Raw genomic sequence first — 21,465 nt, forward strand, 5'->3', positions numbered from 1 at the left:
TGCTAAGTTGGACCGCTAGCTCACCTGGCCACTAGGCAATGGAAATGTTTATATCCAAGGATAGGACATTAAAGTTCAAAGGGTTCAAGTCAATGCAATTATTTCTTAATCATCATCATTCTGGCTTTAAGGTAAAGACTTTTATTTATAAATGTAAACTAAAAAGTACTTTTAGAAAAGATGTTACCTGGGGCTGGTGCTGTGGCTCACTGGGTTAATCCTCTACCTGCAGCGTTGGCATCCCATATGAGCGCTGGGTTAGTCCCGGTTGCTCCTCTTCCAGTCCAGCTCTCTGCAGTGGCCCGGGAGTGCAGTGGAGGATGGCCCAAGTCCTTGGGCCCTGCACCCGCATGGGAGACCAAGGGAAGCACCTGGCTCCTGGCTTCGGATTGGCTCAGCGCCAGCCGTAGAGGCCATTTGGGGGTGAACCAACGGAAGGAAGACCTTTCTCTCTGTCTCTCTCTCTGTCTATAATTCTACCTCTCAAATTAAAAAAAAATTAATTAATTTTTAAAAAAGAAAAGATGTTACCTATGAGATGTGTGTGCATACTTTTTTAAACAGTTATAGTTTACAAAAATGTCTTTTGAAAAATTATAGCATATGAAGTCACGTTTCTACCTGGTCAAAGGAATCTGTCAGTGTGAATCAAAACAGCCCCTAGGTTTTGCGAGACAAGGTTCGAGAGTTTTCTCTAGGTTAGCAGATGGTGTAACCAGATTGACCAGCTGGGAGCAGGATGGAGCCGCACAGCTCATGCCGCTGCCTGGGAAGCTCTCACACACATGGTGTTCTGGAAGAACTGTCAGAGGTGCACCTTTGGGAAATGGCCCCCAGAGGTTGGAGAATAAAGATTTAAACCAAGGAAATCATCATTAGTACAACATAATTCAGACAAGCCTTCTCTGAGTTCCCCTGGGACCTTTTACAACCTGCTGTGTTAAAGGATTTTAAATTTAGTATCTAGGTAGATGTGCTGATGACTGCGATGAGAGCCCAAGAAAGAGACAGGGATGCTAAGTGAAGCACCTGTGACCAGGAGCCCACATGGGCAGTGGTATTGGGCCTTCTGGCCACTGTCCTCTCTGTCCCCTGGTTCACTGGGTGGGGCACACCTGTTTTTCCCATTCCCTGCATTCTGGACTTGTGCACCAGGGATCATCATTCTGGGAATCCCACCGTGATTTTCACCATGGGCCTCCAGGGTGAGGGTTCCGTTTTCCTGCAGGATGTCCAGTGCTCCCTCAGATCCTCCCCTTGCTCTCCCTGATGCTTGCCCTATCTCCCAGGCCCCATTGGTTCCTGCCAGGAATCTCCACTCCCCTGCAGGGAGCTGCTATTACTTTTGCTGAGGGGCCTGCGTTTCTCTCTGGGAAGCTGTCTCAGCCCGCTCAGGGTGCTCACATTTCCGGTGTGTGGGACGTCAGAGATCAAGGTGGCCCTGCAGATTTGCTATCTGAGGTGAGGGCCGCTGCCTGGCTCACAGATGGCCACCCCCTCCTTGTCTGCTAAGATGATAAGCAGCAGGGGAGAGAGGTCTCTCCAGGGGTCTCTTCTTAGGGCACTGACCCCACTCACCCTTGTGACTTACTTCCCCAAGACCGCACTTCCAAATATCCTCATTGTAGGGGTGAGGTTTCGGCGTATGAGGGATTTTTTGGAGGGAGGGCTTGGAGAGAACACAAACACTCAGTCTACAGCACAGCTCTACCGTGTTCCCTGAGGACCTGCATATCTTTTGGGCTCTGCCAGCACCGCTGGCACATCTCCCAGCACCTGTGCCCATGGGTACCAGCACTCTGCAGTGCTCTGCTGTGTGACGTGATGTGTGGTGTGCTCTCACAGTCCAGTTGGTGACTCAGATGCCAAAGCAGCCTTGTCTGTGCTCTAATGCCTAACAGAGTTTCAAGAATGTCATGCGTCAGCTTCACCGATGGGCTCTAGCCTGCTCCTGCATAGCATTTCCTAGCGCTTGGCCAAAAGACATACCGGAGTGACAGGCAGGGCTCTGGACTCAGAATCAGTACTCCTCTTTGCCTACTGAGGGTTTGTTGAGGATCAAGCTGGGAGGCAGGGGCTGGTTTCCTGTTCTTTCAATTATTCTTGGGTATGTTCTCTCCCAGAGAGCCTCTCAAATCCTTCTTGTAAACAAATGCAGACCAATATATCGCACAAGTCCACCAAAAATCTCCCCTCCAACATGAATCAACAAGGGCTTATGCTGGATGCTGGAAGCAAGGCAGACAGTACACACACACACATGCACGTGAACATAACACACACAAAGAAAAAGGTGCCAGCAGACTATAAAACTCCATTTGGAAACATTGATTCTTCATTGATAGGCCTACCCTCTTCCCTCATCCCATTTTAGACTGATGTAACATCACCATTTCCAGTTTTGAAAATCCACATGGGACAGGCATTCAGCAAAGCAGTTAAGATCCCATATCCCATGTCAGAATCCATGGATCTGAATCCCAGCTCGCTTGCAATTCCAACTTGCTGTCAATGCACACCTTGGTGGCAGGGGGTAATGGCTGAAGTAGTTTGGTCCCTGCTATCTACTTGGGAGACCCAGTTTGAGTAACTGGCTCCCAACTTCTGCCTGTGTCTAGCTCCAGTTGTTGTGGGCATTTGAGTAGAGAACTAGTAGATGGGCGATCTCTGTCTGTTTGTATCTCTTACTCTGTCTCTCTACTTTTCAAACAAAATAAATTTAAAAATTTTTTTAAAGTCAGAGAAATCATGTGCTACTTATAAAATAAGAATGATTTTTTTTTTCTATGTGGACCAGAAGACAACGATGGCTACCTATTCATTCTCTTAGGATCTTATTCCAGGAGTCACACCCAACACCTGGAGGCAAGTGACATCAAGTCTGAAAGTGTCATAGCCATGATCTCTGCGTCATTTAGGAAGAGGAAAACACAGAGCAGAGAGGGTAGTGAAAGGGATTGTAATTGCTCATCAATCCTAAGGGTAAATACACCCTGAATGGAGAAAAGGAAGAAGGCAAAGTCTCAGAGGTCCTGTTTCACTGTTAAAGCATAGTAGTGAAGTAGTACTATGAAGGTTTGAAATTAGGTGGATTCAAATCCCTGTTCCACCAATTCCTTTCCAGTGGTGTGATTTGACCAAGATAACTCATTTCCTTGAGCTTTCCATTTTCCCTACGCCCTAATGGTTCAGGAATGGCAGCACTCACACTACCAGCGACTCCACATGCTGCTGGATCCTGGAGTCCCTCGGCCACCTCAGCAGACCACGGTGAGCAGCAGAGCCTGCCAGTAAGATGCAAAGCCCTGGAGGCCAGAACTCAAAAAAAAAAAAAAACCTTTTCATTTTTAACGTCCCTAGAGACTAGGCTCATGCTTGGTTTCCTGTCTTTAAAATGCCTCTACTTTGCTGATCATTGTAATGACATCAGAAACAAATCATGTGAGATGCTTACTCATTTTCTAGTAGAATGCTAGCTATTTTCAACTACTTCCTTGCTACAGTTCCTAGACTGATAACCAAAGTCCATTTCCTTTCCTTGGGTATTTTATGAAATCAGAATAACATGTTGTATAAATGTCATACCTATTTATATAAACAAAAACACTTCATTTTTGAATTATGAATGAATTGTTAAATTCAATTAAAAATTTAAATAATGTTTACCGATTGCAAAACGAGGTCAATCAGAGGCTCTTAGTGTAGTCAAATCAATGTACCTTCCACTAGGTGGCAGACCTTGTCAAGAAGTTATGAAACAGAGAGGAAAGGAAAAAGAAAAGAATCAGTCTTCCAAAGTTGGCCCCTAGGTGTCTCTTTGCAACCACATATCCATGAGCTGTCGTACAAAATAACGGATAAATTCAACATTTTCCACTGTCTTTCTTACTCCTTTTACAGATAAGATCGTCAACACTGTCCACATAGTACATATTGAACAATGAGGAGATGAGTGTCTGTGCATGGCACACAAATCATATTATAGCCATCCAAAGAGAAATGAGATTATGAAGCTGTAGCTAGGGAAAGGATTCTGAATACAAGTGATTTGTTAGAAAGCACATCTCTTTAAAATGAAATTTCTAAGTTAAACAAGGTTTTCTGTTTGAAGTAGTCTCAAATATTATCTGATCATACATAATGGTGCTTGTGGAGCCAGTGGCCTTCCAGCTAACTCTAGACAGACTCAGGAGGCTAGTGACTATGAGCCTAGTGAAGACAGCCCAGAGAACTCACAGGAAATAATGGAAATGCCTAAGTAGCAGAGGAACATCCTGACATCATTTTTTGCTGATTTTGATTTTCACTTCATGCGCAAGCACACACACACACACATATTCATATGTGGCACTATAAGTTTCATTGAGTAGATACACTTGTGTATGTTGGGTGCCCATGTGAGTTCCATCTACATCTTCAGAGAGAAAATGTTCTCATAAAGAAGCTTGGAATATACAGTTAGAATCCTATGCCCACCCTGATAATTGTCCTTTTGCCCACTGGGAAATATGTATCCCAAAATCATTCTGAAAGACACTAGGAATGTGTACTAAACATCATTCACAGCTAGAGAAGTCCAGATATTAAAAGGAAACTTCTTTGACTATTACAGTTTACTTTGTTTGAGACTGAACTAAATCAGGAATCAGGAATACAATATAAACATTCGCACACAGATACATATATAAGCACAAAAACCACAAAATGGCATCTCATCTTTGTCATTCAAATTTCAAAGATACAGACAATATACCCTTTGTTCCTACCTAAATAGTTTTTTTTTTTTTATCAGCAATGTGTTATAATATTCTCCAGACATAATAGCCAAGCTCTGGATATTTCCTAACTTCATATCATTCAAGGGGGTCAATCACCTCCGTCAAGGTTGATCGTGCCACAGACATGCTGGGAAGAGGGGCCATTCATTACAGTATGGAGGGCATAGCACAAGGCAGGATCTCTGCTTCTGTCAAGCCATGCTTTCTACTGGTGCGAGACTCTGTTTTCTGAACTCAGTCGTTAGGACTGCATTTTACACACACAAATACCTCAGTATGCACAAATCTCTACGCAAAGTAAATTCATCCCAACTACATCCCCAAACCTCACAAATTTAATTTATTTCTCCATTTGGCAGGGCAAGAATGTGTCTTTCATGGAAAAGACTGCAGCCCAGAGAAACCCTACAGTCCACGGAGCCTGTGGGGGACGGTCCCAGACCTTTAATTTGCAAAGTTTTCCGCAAGTTACATTGGTCAGCTTCTTCAGAGAACAGCGGAAATGAGAGACTGGCAGGTATGCCCCATCGTGGCAATTAGAAGTAGTTTATGCGGGCGTGCAGATTCCCATGCAAGCTTCAGCAACGGTTCCAATGGGAGCCAGGCGAGGGAAAGGGTCCTTGCCCACAGGAATGCAAGCTTGGGGAGGGGTATATTCAAGCCTCCCTATTAAAGGCCACCAGAGTTGCTCATCTCTCCCTACGTCCCAGCCCACAGGCAGAGCTGTGCCTTCCTTATTGTCACATGGCCAGCGCCCACCTGCTGCACCCCGGCGGGGCTGTGTGCACAGACAGGAATTCCTAGGACAAGCACCTTCTTCTCATGCAAGGACTCCTCCAGTCAGCCTGCATGTTTAACACCAGATTACTACCAGCCTGAGACTGAGTCTTATGAGAGCAAAATCCATTTGGGTTTTTTTCTGACACCTTTTTGTTTTCTGTCTTTCATTGCCTTTTTATTCCAAAAACAAACGTGCAAAAGCTGGTGTCCTTGCTTTGACAAAGACTTGGTCCCCGGCAGGCGAGAGTGAGTCTTGTGGTCGATGGCCATCGGCAGCTCGGAGGCAGGAGCCCTGTGGCTAACAGAGCTTCCTCCAGAAGAGTCCTTGCCGCTGGCCGTTGGGTGTGCCCTTGACTTCCCTTCTCTAAATGCCGCGGCCGTGTCTGAGCAGAGCACCTGTTTTGTGTGACTCATGCTATCAGCGCGTGGACGCTCCCTCCTGACAGCAGAGCAGACCTCACACAGGTATGCAAGTGACTCGTTAGCACGCGGATGTGTGTACTGACATGCCTCATGCACCGTCCCGGGCACCCTCGCTCGCTGCACTAGGCGCTGCCACACCACCTGCCTCCTGTCCGTGTGGGGCACCCCAGGTACCTGGGAAGGAGGCCTCCATGGTTGAACCTCTATAACCCAAATGTAGGTTGTTTTCAAGCATAGTGAATGATTGTTCAGCTTTTTAAAGAGATTTTTAAAAATACACATTTTGGCAGGTTATCTTGTGTTATAATTACCAGCAAATAAACACCAGAACATTCTCTAACACTCCTCCATTGTGAATAGACTCTACAGAGAGAAAGTAGGGGAGGAAATAAAAGTCTGCAGCTACTTGTATTTTCCCAAATGTATTGTGTCTCTAAGATAACATGCATTTTGCAGGAAATGGTGTGGGAAGGACAAGGAGGACTCCTGTGGAAATGAACCAGGTGTCTAAATCTGAACAAAAGTAGCCGGCTCGGAATCCTGACTCCGAACTAGACTCCAATTACGGACTGTGGTAGCATCTAATGTGAATTCATATTTTGCATTTCCTGCCCATCAGGTTCCCTTAGCATAAGGAATCATCTGAATTCCTTTCTCTGCTTGACATTTAGTACAGTGACTGCTGGACTCAGGAAAGGGACTCATTGAAATCAGCTCAGAAAACCTATGAGCATGGCCCTGGTACACACACACACACACGCACACTACAGTCTGGTTTTCTCACCCCAAGATTAAGCAGTTAGGCCGTCTGACAATGCACTTCATTCTCCCACGTCCTGACATCACCACTGTTGTTTTCTTTTCCACGTTTTTTTTTTCCCCCTTCTAGCACCTGTTAGAAACAAGAATAGGGTGGTCTTCTTGCAGATTTCTTCTGTCTTCATTCTTTGAACAAGTAGGAAGGAAAATGTGAAATGGACTGGACTGTGTGAAAAGATGGTTGATATTTTATTTTCAAAAAGAGCCATCTTAGAGGAATTTTAGATTTAACACCATACTCATAAGCAAGGTGTTTTTGCTGGTGACCCAATACCTCCTTAAAACTTCATAGATGTAGTACTCCTAAGGGCATCCTTGTATATTTTTCGGTGCAATACAGGAAATGGGCTCATACTGGCATGGGTTATGATGAATGCATTCTGAGGGAAGTAGCCCCAAATAAAAGCACATAAACACTTGAAACAGTTGTCTCCAAAGATCCATGCTAGCCTTTCTCGCTCATGGAAAAAAAAAAAAAAAAAAGCCTTGTGGTACTCGAAATCTTCCCAAAGGCGCTTGTGCGAGAATTTTCCACCGCCCGTAATGACAGTTCACCTATTGTTCCTCCCTCTCTGCCAGCCTTTCTATCCTTGCGGATTCTCTCCTCCTCGGAGAAGCAGCCCTGCGAGGGGCTACAAAGCAATTCTCTCAGCCCCCACGGCTAACACGGTGACACGACTACCTAACGTCCAGGAGAAAAAGCGCCGCCTCTGGCTCAGCCCAGGGCTGGCCGCGCGTAGCGGCCGGGGCTGCGGACCGGGACGCGCCCCGGGAGCCCCTACGCCGCGGCGCTTTTGTCTTCACACTTCCACCTTCCTTTCGCAAACGCCAAGACCAGCTCTTTGTTTGCTCCCTGAGCAAGGCAACCCTCTCCAAATGCCACTTCCAAATACAGGCGCTCGGGACGCCCAGGCTCCCCGCTAGCTTGCAGGCCAGCTTTTCCTTCCTCGGGCGGACATTGCGTGCCTTCGCCTGCGCGCTGCCCACATCTGGACGCCAGGCCGGCTCGGGGCAGCCACCGCAGCCCCTCCGACCGAGCCCCGGAGCTCCGGGAGAGCACGAAGTCGGTGGGCAGAGCTAAAGCAGGCACCTCGCCTCTCTTGGAAATATTTAAGCACCTCTCCCCGCCTCTCCCCTGAAATACCGAAAAACAGTCCATTTTGAAGCAGAATAATTTAGTCTGACAACAGATTCTTCCTCTGTTCACAGCTGTCCCAGGGGGCGGAGCTGAAACCTGAGCCTCTCGGCTGTGATTGGATCCTTCTTGCAAAAGAGAGGAAAAAAAAACCCTCGCAGCCCGAACGGGCTCAGTTCGTAAAGGAGCCGGGAGACCTCAGAGGCGCCGGCCCGTCCGCCCGCGGCACCTGAGCGCGGCCCGAGCCCAAGCCCGGCCGGCCGCGATGCTGTAGGGACCGGCCGCGTCCTCCCGCCGGACCGTTATCCGCGCCGGGCGCCCGCCAGACCTGCCTGCAAGATGCCGCGCTCCTTCCTGGTCAAGAAGCATTTCAACGCCTCCAAAAAGCCGAACTACAGCGAACTGGACACACACACAGGTAAACATAAAAATAATGCTGAAAAGTTTGCCTAGAACTGTAAAGATATGCAAATATAACTAGGTGTGCCTGCTGAAACGCTGGGTTACAAAAGAGCTAACGTCTCAGCTGTTTCCTTTGGGAACTGTTCTAAAGGAGAGCTGGGCGTCTTTTGATCACCTAGAATTCGTTCTAATTCAAAACTTTGAAAACTCCTAACTGACAGGGAAGACTTTATTCAGCGCTGGCAGCTTCCGTCTCTGGAGCTTGTAGGTACATGCACAGTGATCTGTGGCAGATGAGCCACTCAGCTACGTCAGTGTGGAATTGTTGCTTTTTTCCCTTCTTCGAGCTCCTTTCCTTCAGAAGGCAGCCCGACTTTCCCCCCGTGTTGGCTCTCGGCGGTTATAACACATGTACATAGCTCGTGCCTTGGGTGGAAAACAGCTGTTGTGTCTGCTCTTTAGAAAGAAGGTCTGGGTTCTTCCTCCTGGATGGGGCGGGAAGGCACTGCCTGGGCTGCGCTCCCCGGGGTGCCCAGTGCGGGGCTGGCAGGGAGCAGCTGTCAGGCTGTGTGTGACTCCAGCACAATAACCCATGTAGCGGCCAGGGTGGAAGGGCTATGTTTTATCTCAGTTATTTTTTTTACCTAAATCTCCTTCTCTCTCCTTTTCTTTCCCCCAGTGATCATTGCCCCATATCTCTATGAGAGTTACCCCATGCCTGTCATTCCACAACCAGAAATCCTCAGCTCCGGAGCATACAGCCCCATAACCGTGTGGACTACGACGGCACCATTCCACTCCCCTCTGTCCAGTGGCCTCTCTCCTCTCTCCGGATACCCCTCCTCCTTGGGACGCGTGAGTCCCCCTCCTCCATCCGACACCTCATCCAAGGACCACAGCGGCTCCGAAAGCCCCATTAGTGATGAAGAGGAAAGACTGCAATCCAAACTCTCAGACCCCCATGCCATTGAAGCTGAGAAGTTTCAGTGCAATTTATGCAATAAGACTTATTCAACTTTTTCTGGGCTGGCCAAACATAAGCAGCTGCACTGCGATGCCCAGTCTAGGAAATCATTCAGCTGTAAATACTGTGACAAGGAGTATGTGAGCCTGGGCGCCCTTAAGATGCACATTCGGACCCACACGTTACCTTGTGTCTGCAAGATCTGTGGCAAGGCGTTTTCTAGACCCTGGTTGCTACAAGGACACATCAGAACTCACACTGGTAAGAGAAACACCCTCCTCAAGACCGGGGCTCTCTGATGGAATGCCAGCTGTGGGCTGGCTGTGGGCTATGCATGAAGTAGTGACCCAGTGCTTCTGAGTGATGGGTGGTCTTTGATGGCTACTTCCTGACTACTCCAAAAGTTGTTAGAGCACAGAGTTCTCCCTTTCTTGCTAACAAACTCTGCTCCAGAGACTGCAAACAGCATTTAGACTTTGGAAAGCAGACATGGGAGGTTGGTCTCAAAGATCAGTTAGAAAATCAGGAAAGGTGTGCTGAAATGTGTATTCTGTGCAACTGCCCCCAGTAATCAGCAAATACGAATGCTGCTATCCTGATCCATTGATTTGGTAAATAGATGAAGATGTTTCCTATGGTACTCTCTTACCTACACTCTTGCTGTGATGACTAGCACCTCTCAGTGAGTTGCCTAGTTGGGATGGAATTTGCTTTGTGCCTTTGGTGTTGTGTTTCTTGTGCTGCTGAAATTGTGCTTCTTGCACAAAAATCTTTCTGTGGAGAGTCAAGGCATTTAGACTGCCTTAGTCGTAACACAAAAGGAGGGAAAGGGGGAAATATTGGGAAATATTGAGAGGTGTTCAACATTAATTGCACCTGCTGAGGCAGAGAAGCTTTGATAAATGAAAGCCCCAAAGCTCCGTGAATTATTTGCGGCGTGACTGGCACCATTAGTGGTATTCTGGGTAGGGTTTTATTTAATGCAACATTCAAATTTATCTCAAAGGGCTATATACTAAAGTAGCTATTATTATTGGTATTTAAATCAGGTTTTGTCACTTCTCATTCTTTTGGCACAACGGTTTAGTTACCCATTAATGTTATTTGACTTTATGTTTTGACTAAAACACACTTTGTCTCTTTCTCACCTCCACCCACAGGGGAGAAGCCTTTTTCTTGCCCTCACTGCAACAGAGCATTTGCAGACAGGTCCAACCTGAGGGCTCATCTGCAGACCCATTCTGATGTCAAGAAATATCAGTGCAAAAACTGCTCCAAAACCTTCTCCAGAATGTCTCTTCTGCACAAACATGAGGAATCTGGCTGCTGCGTAGCACACTGAGTGACGCAATCAATGTTTACTCGAACAGAATGCATTTCTTCACTCCGACGCCAAATGACAAATAAAAGTCCAAAGGCATTTTCTCTTGTGCTTACCGACCAAATAATATGTATAGACACACACACGCATGCATGCATGCGTGCACACATGCACACACACCACACACACACACAAAACACACGAAGCTGCAAGAGCACGGAATCCATGTGTTTAAAGTTAATCCTTTCCATGTGAAGTTCAAAATTACCATACATTTACTGACAGCTAGATTGAAAGGATAAAAGACAAGGACCTTTCTCTTCAAAGATGAAGCAAAAAGCACATTGCATCTTTCCTTACCAAGAAAGAATGCAAAGATTTTACAATGCTGCCAAATCATTTCAACTGAAAGAACAGTATTGCTTTGTAATAGAATTTGTAATAGAATTTCCTATAGGAAGAGAATTTGCCAGATGCTATCTCAGGTGCCTTATAAAGTATTCCAAGTTTACTTCAATACATGTCTGATGTCTGGTTGCCATTGTTGAACTAAAGCCTTTTTTTGATGACCTGTAATGCTTTAAACTGTTATTTTTAAGAGAGAGAGAAAAGGACAAGAACAAAACACATGAGAATGTATTAAAAGTATTTTTGTTTTGTTTTGTTTTTGCCGATAAACAGTATGTGCCTTGGGGGAAGAGAGAAAGGTTAGCTTTGAACATTCCTGGTGCATGCTCCATGTCTTACTTTTTGAAAGAATTTTAATGATTTTTCTAAAATTAAGTAAAGATGGGAATAAGTGCAAGAGAGGATACTTAGAAACTCAATAATGTACTTAAACTATTTTAAATGCATACATCAAATGCAATAATACAACATCCTTCCAAGTGCCTTTTTAATTAATTGTATAGTTGATGAGTCAATGTAAATTTGTGTTTATTTTTATATGATTGAATGAGTTTTGTATGAAAGTGAGCTGTTGTTCATGGCAATGCCTGTGAACAACCTGAAGACTTGTGAAATCAACGTGTCTTTTTTAGAAAACCATTTTCAAGGTCCTTTTTTACAATAAACATTTTTGATTTAAAATCTATTGCTTGTATATGATTTTCAAAATTGACTTGCTTTATGATTAGTAACACACCACCATACCAAAAAAAATCATTTCTTTTGTTGATAAATGTGAATAGTGTTTATTGTGCACATCAAGTGTGACTTTACATGTTGCATTATAAATAAATGTCAACCTTTTTTTTTTTAACTAGTAAGATAATACTCTGACACAAAAGAACAGTCATAGTTTGTAGACATTTCCTTTTCTAAGGACACTTTCTGAATGCTAAACATAGTCACATTATTAATAAACAGAAATCCTTTCAAAACTTTTTCTTTATGTGACTTTACAGAAGCATATTGCAGTCACTTGTATCATCACATAGGCTACTGGAGCAATTTATAATTTTTTAAAAGAAATATAATTTAATGACATATAAGAGGAAAAATCAGAAAATCCACATGAGGAGATTAGGAAAAATATACACAACTTTTATATTTTATATTTACATTAACTAGCTGGGCAATCAAACCATGAAAAGAAAATCCCTTGTTTAATGATATCAAATAAGTGATATGTCTAAAGGGAGCAGGGAAAACTGAAAAGGTAAGTCACCTTCCATGGCATTTGAACAAATTAGACAAAGCTCCACCCAAATCTAGTAGGAACTTGATGAAAAAGAACATGCCCAGCCACTCCATTCACAAGTGCATATTTACTAGGTGCATCTGTGCTAATCAGTGTGCAAAAATCCTCACCATAGGCCGGCGCCGTGGCTTAACAGGCTAATCCTCCACCTTGCGGCGCCAGCACACCGGGTTCTAGTCCTAGTTGGGGCGCCGGATTCTATCCCGGTTGCCCCTCTTCCAGGCCAGCTCTCTGCTATGGCCCGGGATGGCAGTGGAGGATGGCCCAAGTCCTAGGGCCCTGCACCCCATGGGAGACCAGGAGAAGCACCTGGCTCCTGGCTTCGGATCAGCGCAATGAGCCGGCCACGGCGGCCATTGGAGGGTGAACCAACAGCAAAAAGGAAGACCTTTCTCTCTGTCTCTCTCTGTCACTGTCCACTCTACCTGTCCAAAAAAAAAAAAAAAAAAAAAATCCTCACCATCAACAACTGTGCTCATTACCAAGGGGTGTATTTTGATTCAAACTCAAAGCCAGGATGAGGGCAATTTCTGTAGACCACTTTTCTCTCTTTTGCATGATCAGAGCTTGCAGAATCATGATTTTCCTCTTAATGTCCTGGTGATACAAATAGAAGCTGTAATTAATACCTCAAAGATATCAGTGACAGACTGTTATCAAGTAGCCAACAAAAATTACCAATACTAGTCTCTTAATAGTCACTTGCATTCTGCTGTATGTTACATGTACACTTCAGCCAACATATAAAAATATTATACATTTGAATACAAGAAAATTCAATTTGCTATTCTGGTCTTATCTTCTTTTGAATACCTCAGGACCTATTTTGTCAAAGACAAAATTATTTAGAATTAATAATTTACAAATGCAAAGCGCAATATGGTGGATAGCTTGTCTGGGGCTTTCTAAAGTTAGAAAAAGACCAATTTAGCTAGGTGTATATGGAATAGAAATTGCCAGTGATTGAGTGTTTCCAGGCTAACATGTAGAAACATCTTGTAGAGGGAAAATGTGAGTGAGTCAGGCTTTCTGGAAGTCTGGTTGGCTGTCCAAGGAATCCTATCTACCCTTGCTTCCCTCCCTTGTTCATAAATGCACAGACAAGTAGTTTCTTGGTGGCTCCAATTTAAACAGCTGAATTTCTAAAAGGAAAACCGCTTAGGTTTAATTTCTTAGCAAAGCATTGGTGGTACTGGTCTTGTAATACATTCGGCTTTGTGCCCACCACCTAATTTCATTCATGCTTAAAATGGTTTACTTTCTTGAAGTATCATGAGTCTGAATTAAGAAGCATCTGATACTGGGATGTGCTGTAGACACGCCTCAGTCAATTCTTCAGAACTTTTAGAATTTTATCAACGTCTCTGACTAGATACATACTCTTCCACAACACATGACACCAGCCCCAATGTCACTTATTTTGAAATATGTTTACCAACGCTCCTCCTCTGGGAGTTTTCCACCATTGAGATGATAATATTCACCTCATCCCATCACAATCTTTGGCTGATATCTTTCTTTTTAACATCCTGGAAACAGAAACTCCCAATACCTGATGTATCACTAGGTACACAGACATCAACACATGTTAATAGGATGTATAAGTCAATAAAATAATAGAAATTGGTGAGACAAGCTAAAAGATCTAAAATAAATTCAGCATATTACCCTAGGGTGCAAAGAGTATTGACAAATTCTCTGAGAAAAAAATTACTTCTGTGTCTCCAGCCCTACTGAAGAGAACCCTTAAATAGATTGGGTGTCCAAGACGGTGAAGAAGGTGGCAAATAGGTTGCACATGGACCAGGCCTCCTAGACAATCTGGGAGCCTGAGTGCAGAAATCCATGGACTTCAATGCAAGGCACATATGCACACAAGGATTCTCACGCCCTTAATTTATTTCACATAATTTGAGGCAGTGTGGCACAGCAGGAAGAGCCCAAGCTTTTAACTCCAAATCATGTGTTCACTGAATTATTCTCCCACCTCTCTGAGTTACTCACTCTCTCTCTGCCTCAGTGTCCTAAAAACTAGGAGCAGAGTCTCAATATCACAAATTCACGACTCAAGAGTCCTTTGCACTTGTGAGCTTCATATACCATAATGAGTTCCCACTGTCATCATTAAGCGCTTAGTATGGGCCTGCTCTTGCATAAGCTCACAGGAGCTTCTCCAATGATGACATTTTCTGTGTGCAGTATTTCTTTGTCACTGATAATGATCTTTTTTTTTAAATTTATTTATTTATTTGACAGGTAAAGTTACAGACAGTGAGAGGTAGAGACAGAGAGAAAGGTCTTCCCTCAGTAGCTCACTCCCCAACTGGCCAGGAGCCAGGTGCTTCCTCCTGGTCTCCCATGCAGGTGCACAGCCCAAGCACTTGGGCCATCCTCCACTGCACTCCAGGGCCACAGCAGAGAGCAGGACTGGAAGAGAAGCAACCGGGACTGGGATGCGGGTGCCGCAGGCAGAGGATTAACCTAGTGCGCCATGGCGCCAGCTCCATGGCTAAGGATATTATACTTGGAGCGGCCAGCTAACAGACCCAAGGTAACACAGGTGGCAAGTTACAAAACTGACACAACCTCAGCCTCTCCTGGGCTCCAAAGAGCCTGCCGTCTTCCAGGTCATGGGCAGAAGGGGAGCCTCTGCAGCGCCATGCCCAGCACGGTGGGTGACGCATTGCAGCATGTACTGGAGCTTTGCTGAAAAGGACAGTGCGACTGGGCCCTGACACTAGATACAAGAACGGTGCATGTAGGGACTGTCCTAACTCAGGAGTCACGCAATGCACAGGAACAACCTCCAGAACCGTCTCCCAGTATCTTCTAGACATTCTCTTGGCTCCACCCCCGCCGGCGCCAGCCCTTCCTGCCATGCCCTGCTCCGTGCAGCTCCCCGGAGCTCCCCTCCTGCATGGGAGCCCATTTCCTCTGGCCTGCTCTCCGTGGAGATGAAAAGCAGCTGGTCTCCATCGTCTGTACATTAACACTTCATCTTCTGAGGGCCACTGTTACTCCCTCACACACCCACACTCCTCAGCCGGCTTTTATCTTCTTCGACAGAAAAGTCTTCCAAGTTAAACAGTCATTTCTTTCACCACTAAAACGCGGACACTCTGCTGGGGTAATGAGGCAATTATAATTTTGAAAACTATAAGGCCTTCCTGGATAAGATCCACATCTAAGGAGTTGTCGCTCGTGTAGCTATGTGAAGCGTTCTAAGCAAACTTAATTTGGGAGAATCCTGTCGTCTAGGGAAGCAAAATTCTCTGATACGGGGAGTTTTCTATCGTGCTCAGCTTCTGAGCATGGGCGGATGAAGAATGAAAGCATTGCCTTTACCTGAGATGGCTACGGGAAGTGGTGGGGGGTGGAGCGCTCTGATGTGATTCTCGGAAGAAAATGTGTATAATCTATGACTACAACCAATGGCTGATGGTAGGTTAGCTCCCTGGTGCTCCAGGAAGTAATAATTACTTTGTGAAAAGCATGCATGTAAAAATCAACAAGCATGGCAACTTTTCCGTTGTGGCGCTTGGCCAGACTCCCAAACAATGAGAGATTAGCAGAGGAAATGGTAGCAGATCCATGTCTGCAGACTCCAAAGGGGCTGTGGAGGTATTTATAGCAGTGAGCAGGAGAGACGCTGGGAGTCAAAGCTGGGGGTGTGTATATTTTGTACCAGTTCATTTAATGAAGCTCCTGTGGACATAGCAGGCTGTGTAATGCATTCAGGCGATTCTTCTGGAAATTTCTGGAGGTGGTGGTTGTGAGGTCATTTGAATGATGACCAAGTAGTTTCCGTAGGCAGTGGCCAGGGGGAGGGGCCTGTCATTTGTCTGCGTCAGCAGTGAGGACGGTAGAGAAGGACCTGCTGGCGTTTTCCATGAGTTTATTCTGGGGCTAGAATCCACGGTCTCCTAGGTCAAGAGCAACAGCTAATACATTTCTTCTACTACATCATTAGGAGGAAGCAATAGTTGATTGGAAGGAGTGAGGGTGAAAGCCGTAGCTTCTCCCGCCAGGGAAAATGAAGTCTCCTCAGATTTCTCGTGAGTTCCAACTTCTGCCTAAGACGCATTTGAGGCAGAGTGACTGCAAGCTCTCCTGCGTTTTGTGTTCATGCTTTTAAAATCCTTGGCAGAAAGGCCAGCCAAAGAAGGAGTCATCTTCAGCTGTGCACAAGCTCCCAGGGCTGCAGACTCTGCGTCCTGGAATGTGTGTCTGGTGCTGTCAGATCTCACAGTACCCAGGCTCCTCTGTGGGTCCCGTTCACATCCTGGTTTGCTGAGTCTGGGTGGGGCCTGGCAGTCTGCACTTCTAAGCAGTTTCCAGGTGCTGGATGTCCGTGCTCTTTGGGTCCTCATACACATTCTCTGAATAGCCAACCTTTCCTCCCAGGCCAGGCTCCTAGCCTCAGGGCCTTTGGCATGCCCCAGCTTCTGCTCAAAGCAGCCAAGACAACCAATGGGTGGGCAGGAGGAAACAGAGGGGTCTGGGAGGTGGTTGCCCTTCACAAGGGCCTACCTGAGGCAAGGGAGTGAGGTTATGTCCACACAAACGTGCCCACCAAAGCCAACTTCTCCTGCTCTGTCTGCTCCCTGAAGAGTCACTCAAAGCCGTGATCCCCCATCTATCAGTGGTTCACTCACTGTATCTGTGAGTTATGCATCTGTGGGTTCATTTTTGGATCAAAAATAAATTTTTTAAAAAGATTCATTTATTTATTTGAAAGGCAGAGCTACAGAGAGGCAGAGAGAGAAAGAGAGAGGTCCTCCATCTGCTGGTTCACTCCCCAGATGGCCACAGTGGCCAGAGCTGAGCAGATTCAAAGCCAGGAGCTTCTTCTGTGTCTCCCAGGTGCAGGGGTCCAAGTACTTGGGCCATTCTCCACTGCTTTCTCAGGCCACAGCAAAGACCTGGATCAGAAGAGGAGCAGCCGGGACTCAAATCGATGCCCAAATGGGACAAGGGCACTGCAGGTGGCAGCTTCATCCGCTATGCCACAACACCAGCCCCTCGAAAGTACATTTTTAAAAAATTACATCTGTACTGAACATGTAAGGATATTTTTTTGCTAATTAGTACCTGAACAATATAGTATAAATACAGTTTGCATATCACATAAATTGTATTCAGTATCATAAGTAATCTGGAGGAGCAGCATTGTGGCATAGTGGGTAGAGCGGCTGTCTGCAATGCTGGCATCCCATATGGGTGCAGGTCCCAGAGGCTCCACTTCCGATTCAGCTCCCTGCTAATGTACCTGGGAAGGCAGTGGAAGATGGCCTGCACCCACATGGGAGACCTGGAAGAAGCTCCTGGCTCTTGGCATTGGTCTGGCCCAGCCCTGGCCATTGTGGCCATTTGGGGAGTGAACTAGTAGATGGAGGACCTCTTTCTCTCCCTCTCCCTCTCCCTCTATCTGTAACTCTGACTTTCAAATAATTTGAAATATAAATTTCCAAAGTACAGCTTATGGATTACAATGGCTTTTTCTCCCCCATAATTTCCCTCCCGCCTGCAACCCCCCCAACTCCTGCTCCCTCTCCCATTCCATTCACATCAAGATTCATTTTCAATTATCTTTATATATAGAGATCAATTTAGTATATATTAAGTAAATATTTCAACAGTTTGTACCCACATAGAACATAAAGTATAAAATACTGTTTGAGTACTAGTTATAGCATTAATTTATATTGAAAAACACATTAGGACAGAGATCCTACGTGAGGAGTAAGTACACAGTGACTCCTGTTGTTGACTTAACAAATGGACACTCTTGTTTATGGCGTCAGTAATCTCCCTAGGCTCTTTTCATGAGTTGCCAAGGCTATGGAAGCCTTTTGAGTTCTCTGACTTCTATCCTATTTAGACAAGGTCATAGTCAAAGTGGAAGTTCACTCCTCCCTTCAGAGAAAGGTACCTCCTTCTTTGATGGCCCGTTCTTTCCACTGGGATCTCACTTGCAGAGATCTTTCATTTAGGTTTGTTTTTTTTTTTTTTTTTTTTTTTTTTTTTTTTTTTTTTTTTTTTTTTTTTTGCCAGAGTGTCTTGGCTTTCCATGACTAAAATACTCTCATGGGCTCTTCAGCCAGATCCTAATGCCTTAAGGGCTGATTCTGAGGACAGAGTGCTGTTTAGGACATCTGCCATTCTATGAGTCTGCTGTGTATCCCGCTTCCCACGTTGGATCGTTCTCTCCCTTTTTTATTCTATCAGTTAGTATTAGCAGACACTAGTCTTGTTTATGTGATCCCTTTGACTCTTAGACCTATCAGTGTGATCAATTGTGAACTGAAATTAATCACTTGGACTAGTGAGATGGCATTGGTACATGACACCTTGATGGGATTGAATTGGAATCCCCTGGCACATTTCTAACTCTACCATTTGGGGTCAGTCAGCTTGAGCATGTCCCAAACTGTACATCTCCTCCCTCTCTTATTTAATCTGGAGATAAACTATACAGGAGAATGGATGCACATAGTTTACATGCAAAAACTGTGCCAATTTCATAGGAAGGACTTGAGAATCCTCAGATTTTGGTATCTGAGATGCCTAAAAACCAGTCAGTCCCCTGTGGATGCCCCAGGACAATGGAAATACCTGGCTGGGCTGCAATTTGATTGTCCAGTGTCTAACTGTGGGTGCCCAGGGACAATGGTAATAGCCTGGCTGGGCTGCACTTTGACTGTCCAACATCTACCCTATGTTTCCTGCTCAACTCTAGTCTGGTTCAAGTATCATCCATCTTTGAGGGGCCCTGGAATGCACACTGGCTCTTTCTAACACACTCAATTCAAGGAGGATGGTGTAGTCTGGTCCAGCTCTCAATCTTCTTAATGGGCTTTTGCATCAAGCCTAAAAAGTTACCACACTGGTGAGGTGGGCTTGTGAGTGAGCAGCATGGCAATTGGGAAGGCCTCTGATTCACCATTCCAGTTAGAGTGGAGACCAAGTGGACTCTCCATCTGCCGAAGAGCCCAGGATCCCTTGCTTTCCATGGTCGATCTCAGGCAGGTTCCAACAGCAAGCTCATGGACTTCTGCCAGGGGCATCTATGGCCGTGGTGGATGAGCAAGTGGCTTGGGCTTCTCCTTCACTGCTACCTCCTGTCTCTTTAAAATGTTTGAATTTTTCCCAAGTGGAAGAAGTTATCTGAAGTATTTTCTTCCCAGTTCTCTGATCACTTATATTCCTATTATTTAACTTTATTCATTTATGATTTATGAATTTTAAGTAAAATTAGAAATAAGAGGGGATCTAGTTAATGTTTGAAAACACCATGCATGGATGTTAAAAATTTCTTTGCACTGGGGCTGGTGCATATGGGCGCCGGTTCTAGTCCCACCTGTTCTTCTTTCAGTCCAGCTCTCTGCTGTGGCCTGGAATAGCAGTAGAAGATGGCCCAAGTCCTTGGGCCCCTGCACCCACATGGGAGACCAGGGAAAAGCACCTGGCTCCTGGCTTCAGATCAGTGCAGCTCTGGCTGTTGCCATTTGGAGAGTGAACCAATGAAAGGAAGACCTTCTCTCTGTCTCTCTCTCTCACTGTCTGTAATTATACCTGTCAAATAAATAAATAAAATCTTAAAACAAAAATTTCTTTGTACCAAAATAAGCTTATCTTTTAATTCCATTTTCTGAAAGCTTCCTGAAGTACTGTTTTATATATAATTAAATTATCATTTTTTTCCTAAAACTATTGCTAAATAATAATATCAATATTCTTTCTATAGATGTATATATATATATATATATATATATGTGTGTATAACCAATGTACAGTCACATTGTATTGTCTCATTTTATAGATGAGCCTATTTTTTATAAATATGCTTGTTAAAAACAAAATAAAACCTACCACCACATCGTAAGCCTACAAAATCTAAAGGAAGTGAAAGTTTGAGTTACAAGCAAGGGAATTCAGCAGGAGAGAACCAAAGAAATAAATAAGAAACAACTGAAGGTCTTTAGGGGCAGTGTACAGAACACCATCCATCATCCCTTTAGCGTCGGTTGCTCTGCGTTTTCAAGGGGTGTGCACTTCCCATGTGATGTGGCTGCTGATCAGGTCCAATCTGCCCAGCCCTGCTTAAGTGCTGTTCTGGTTGTGCTTTAGAAGAATGGTCCTCAGCTCAGAATCGGGCAGAGCAGCACAAACTGGCTTCAGGGTGGCAGACAGGGAGATGCCTGCAGGACCTGCTTGGCCACAGAGCTGCCTGTCCCCGCCCTCCTCCCACTGGGCTTGCCCAGTCTGAGCTTAGGGGTTTGCTACTAAACACTGGTCCCCGTTATACATGGTGCAAACTTGCAGATAATCACACTCATGGTGGTCCCTGCTGAAGCACTGGTGACTGAGGGCTGCTCTTCTCTGCCTTCCTAGCAGGAATAAGGATCAGGCTCCGGATTGCCTTAGTCCGGGGGCACTGGAGACTCCTCCAGCCTCCTCCTTTCCTAACGACAAAAGCAGAAAGAGCCACAGTCCACCTCCAGCATCCAGGATAGATCAGTGGGTGCCTCCAGAGAGGAGGAGAAGGGAGTAGCAGTGACAGTGACTGAGCAGGGAAGGCGTCAGTGGTTCAAGGACAGGTTGCCAGAGGGGCACTCCAGTTTCAGCCGCCATCAGAATCAGTGTCAAGTTTTCCTAAAGCACGCGCTGCTAGGCACCACTCCCAGACACTTCTAATATAAGAAGGCTTGTAGTGGACCTAAGAATTTGCTTTGCAAACATGCTCCAAGGTGATGCCCATTTAGCCAATGTGGGAGCCACACTGTAAGAATGAAGGGGTCCTGGGGCCTGGCGCCATGGCGCAGTAGGTTAATCCACCGCCTGCAGTGCCAGCATCCCATATGGGTGCCGGTTCTAGTCCCGGCTGCTCCTCTTCCAGTCCAGCTCTTTGCTATGGCCTGGGAAAGCAGTAGAAGATGGCCCAAGTGTGTAGGCCCCTGCACCAGCGTGGCAGACCAGAAAGAAGCTCCTGGCTCCTGGCTCCTGGCTCTTGGCTTTGGATTGGCACAGCTCCAGCTGTTGCAGACATTTGGGGTGTAAACCAACAGACGGAAGACCTTTCTCTCTGTCTCTACCTCTCACTGTCTGTAACTCTACCTCTCAAATAAATAAATAAAAAAT

At 45.4% G+C, this 21,465-nt stretch overlaps 1 protein-coding gene across 1 annotated transcript; it reads left to right on the plus strand.

The window, feature by feature from the left end:
* Positions 1–8,161: 8,161 nt before the first annotated feature.
* Positions 8,162–11,690, plus strand: SNAI2 (snail family transcriptional repressor 2). Its single transcript, XM_062188509.1, has 3 exons — positions 8,162–8,353; positions 9,017–9,562; positions 10,462–11,690. Exons 1-3 carry the CDS (start codon positions 8,275–8,277, stop codon positions 10,641–10,643), a joined length of 807 nt encoding a protein of 268 aa, XP_062044493.1. The 5' UTR covers positions 8,162–8,274; the 3' UTR covers positions 10,644–11,690.
* Positions 11,691–21,465: the final 9,775 nt, after the last annotated feature.

The sequence above is a fragment of the Lepus europaeus genome, chromosome 4 (genome assembly GCF_033115175.1).
Source record: "Lepus europaeus isolate LE1 chromosome 4, mLepTim1.pri, whole genome shotgun sequence".
Taxonomy (NCBI): domain Eukaryota; kingdom Metazoa; phylum Chordata; class Mammalia; order Lagomorpha; family Leporidae; genus Lepus; species Lepus europaeus.

Coding starts and splice junctions, on each gene's coding strand:
- SNAI2 (XM_062188509.1), top strand. CDS start 8,275: ATGCCGCGCTCCTTCCTGGTCAAGAAGCATTTCAACGCCTCCAAAAAG. Junction 8,354..9,016: donor CGAACTGGACACACACACAG/GTAAACATAAAA, acceptor TCTTTCCCCCAG/TGATCATTGCCCCATATCTC. Junction 9,563..10,461: donor ACACATCAGAACTCACACTG/GTAAGAGAAACA, acceptor CTCCACCCACAG/GGGAGAAGCCTTTTTCTTGC.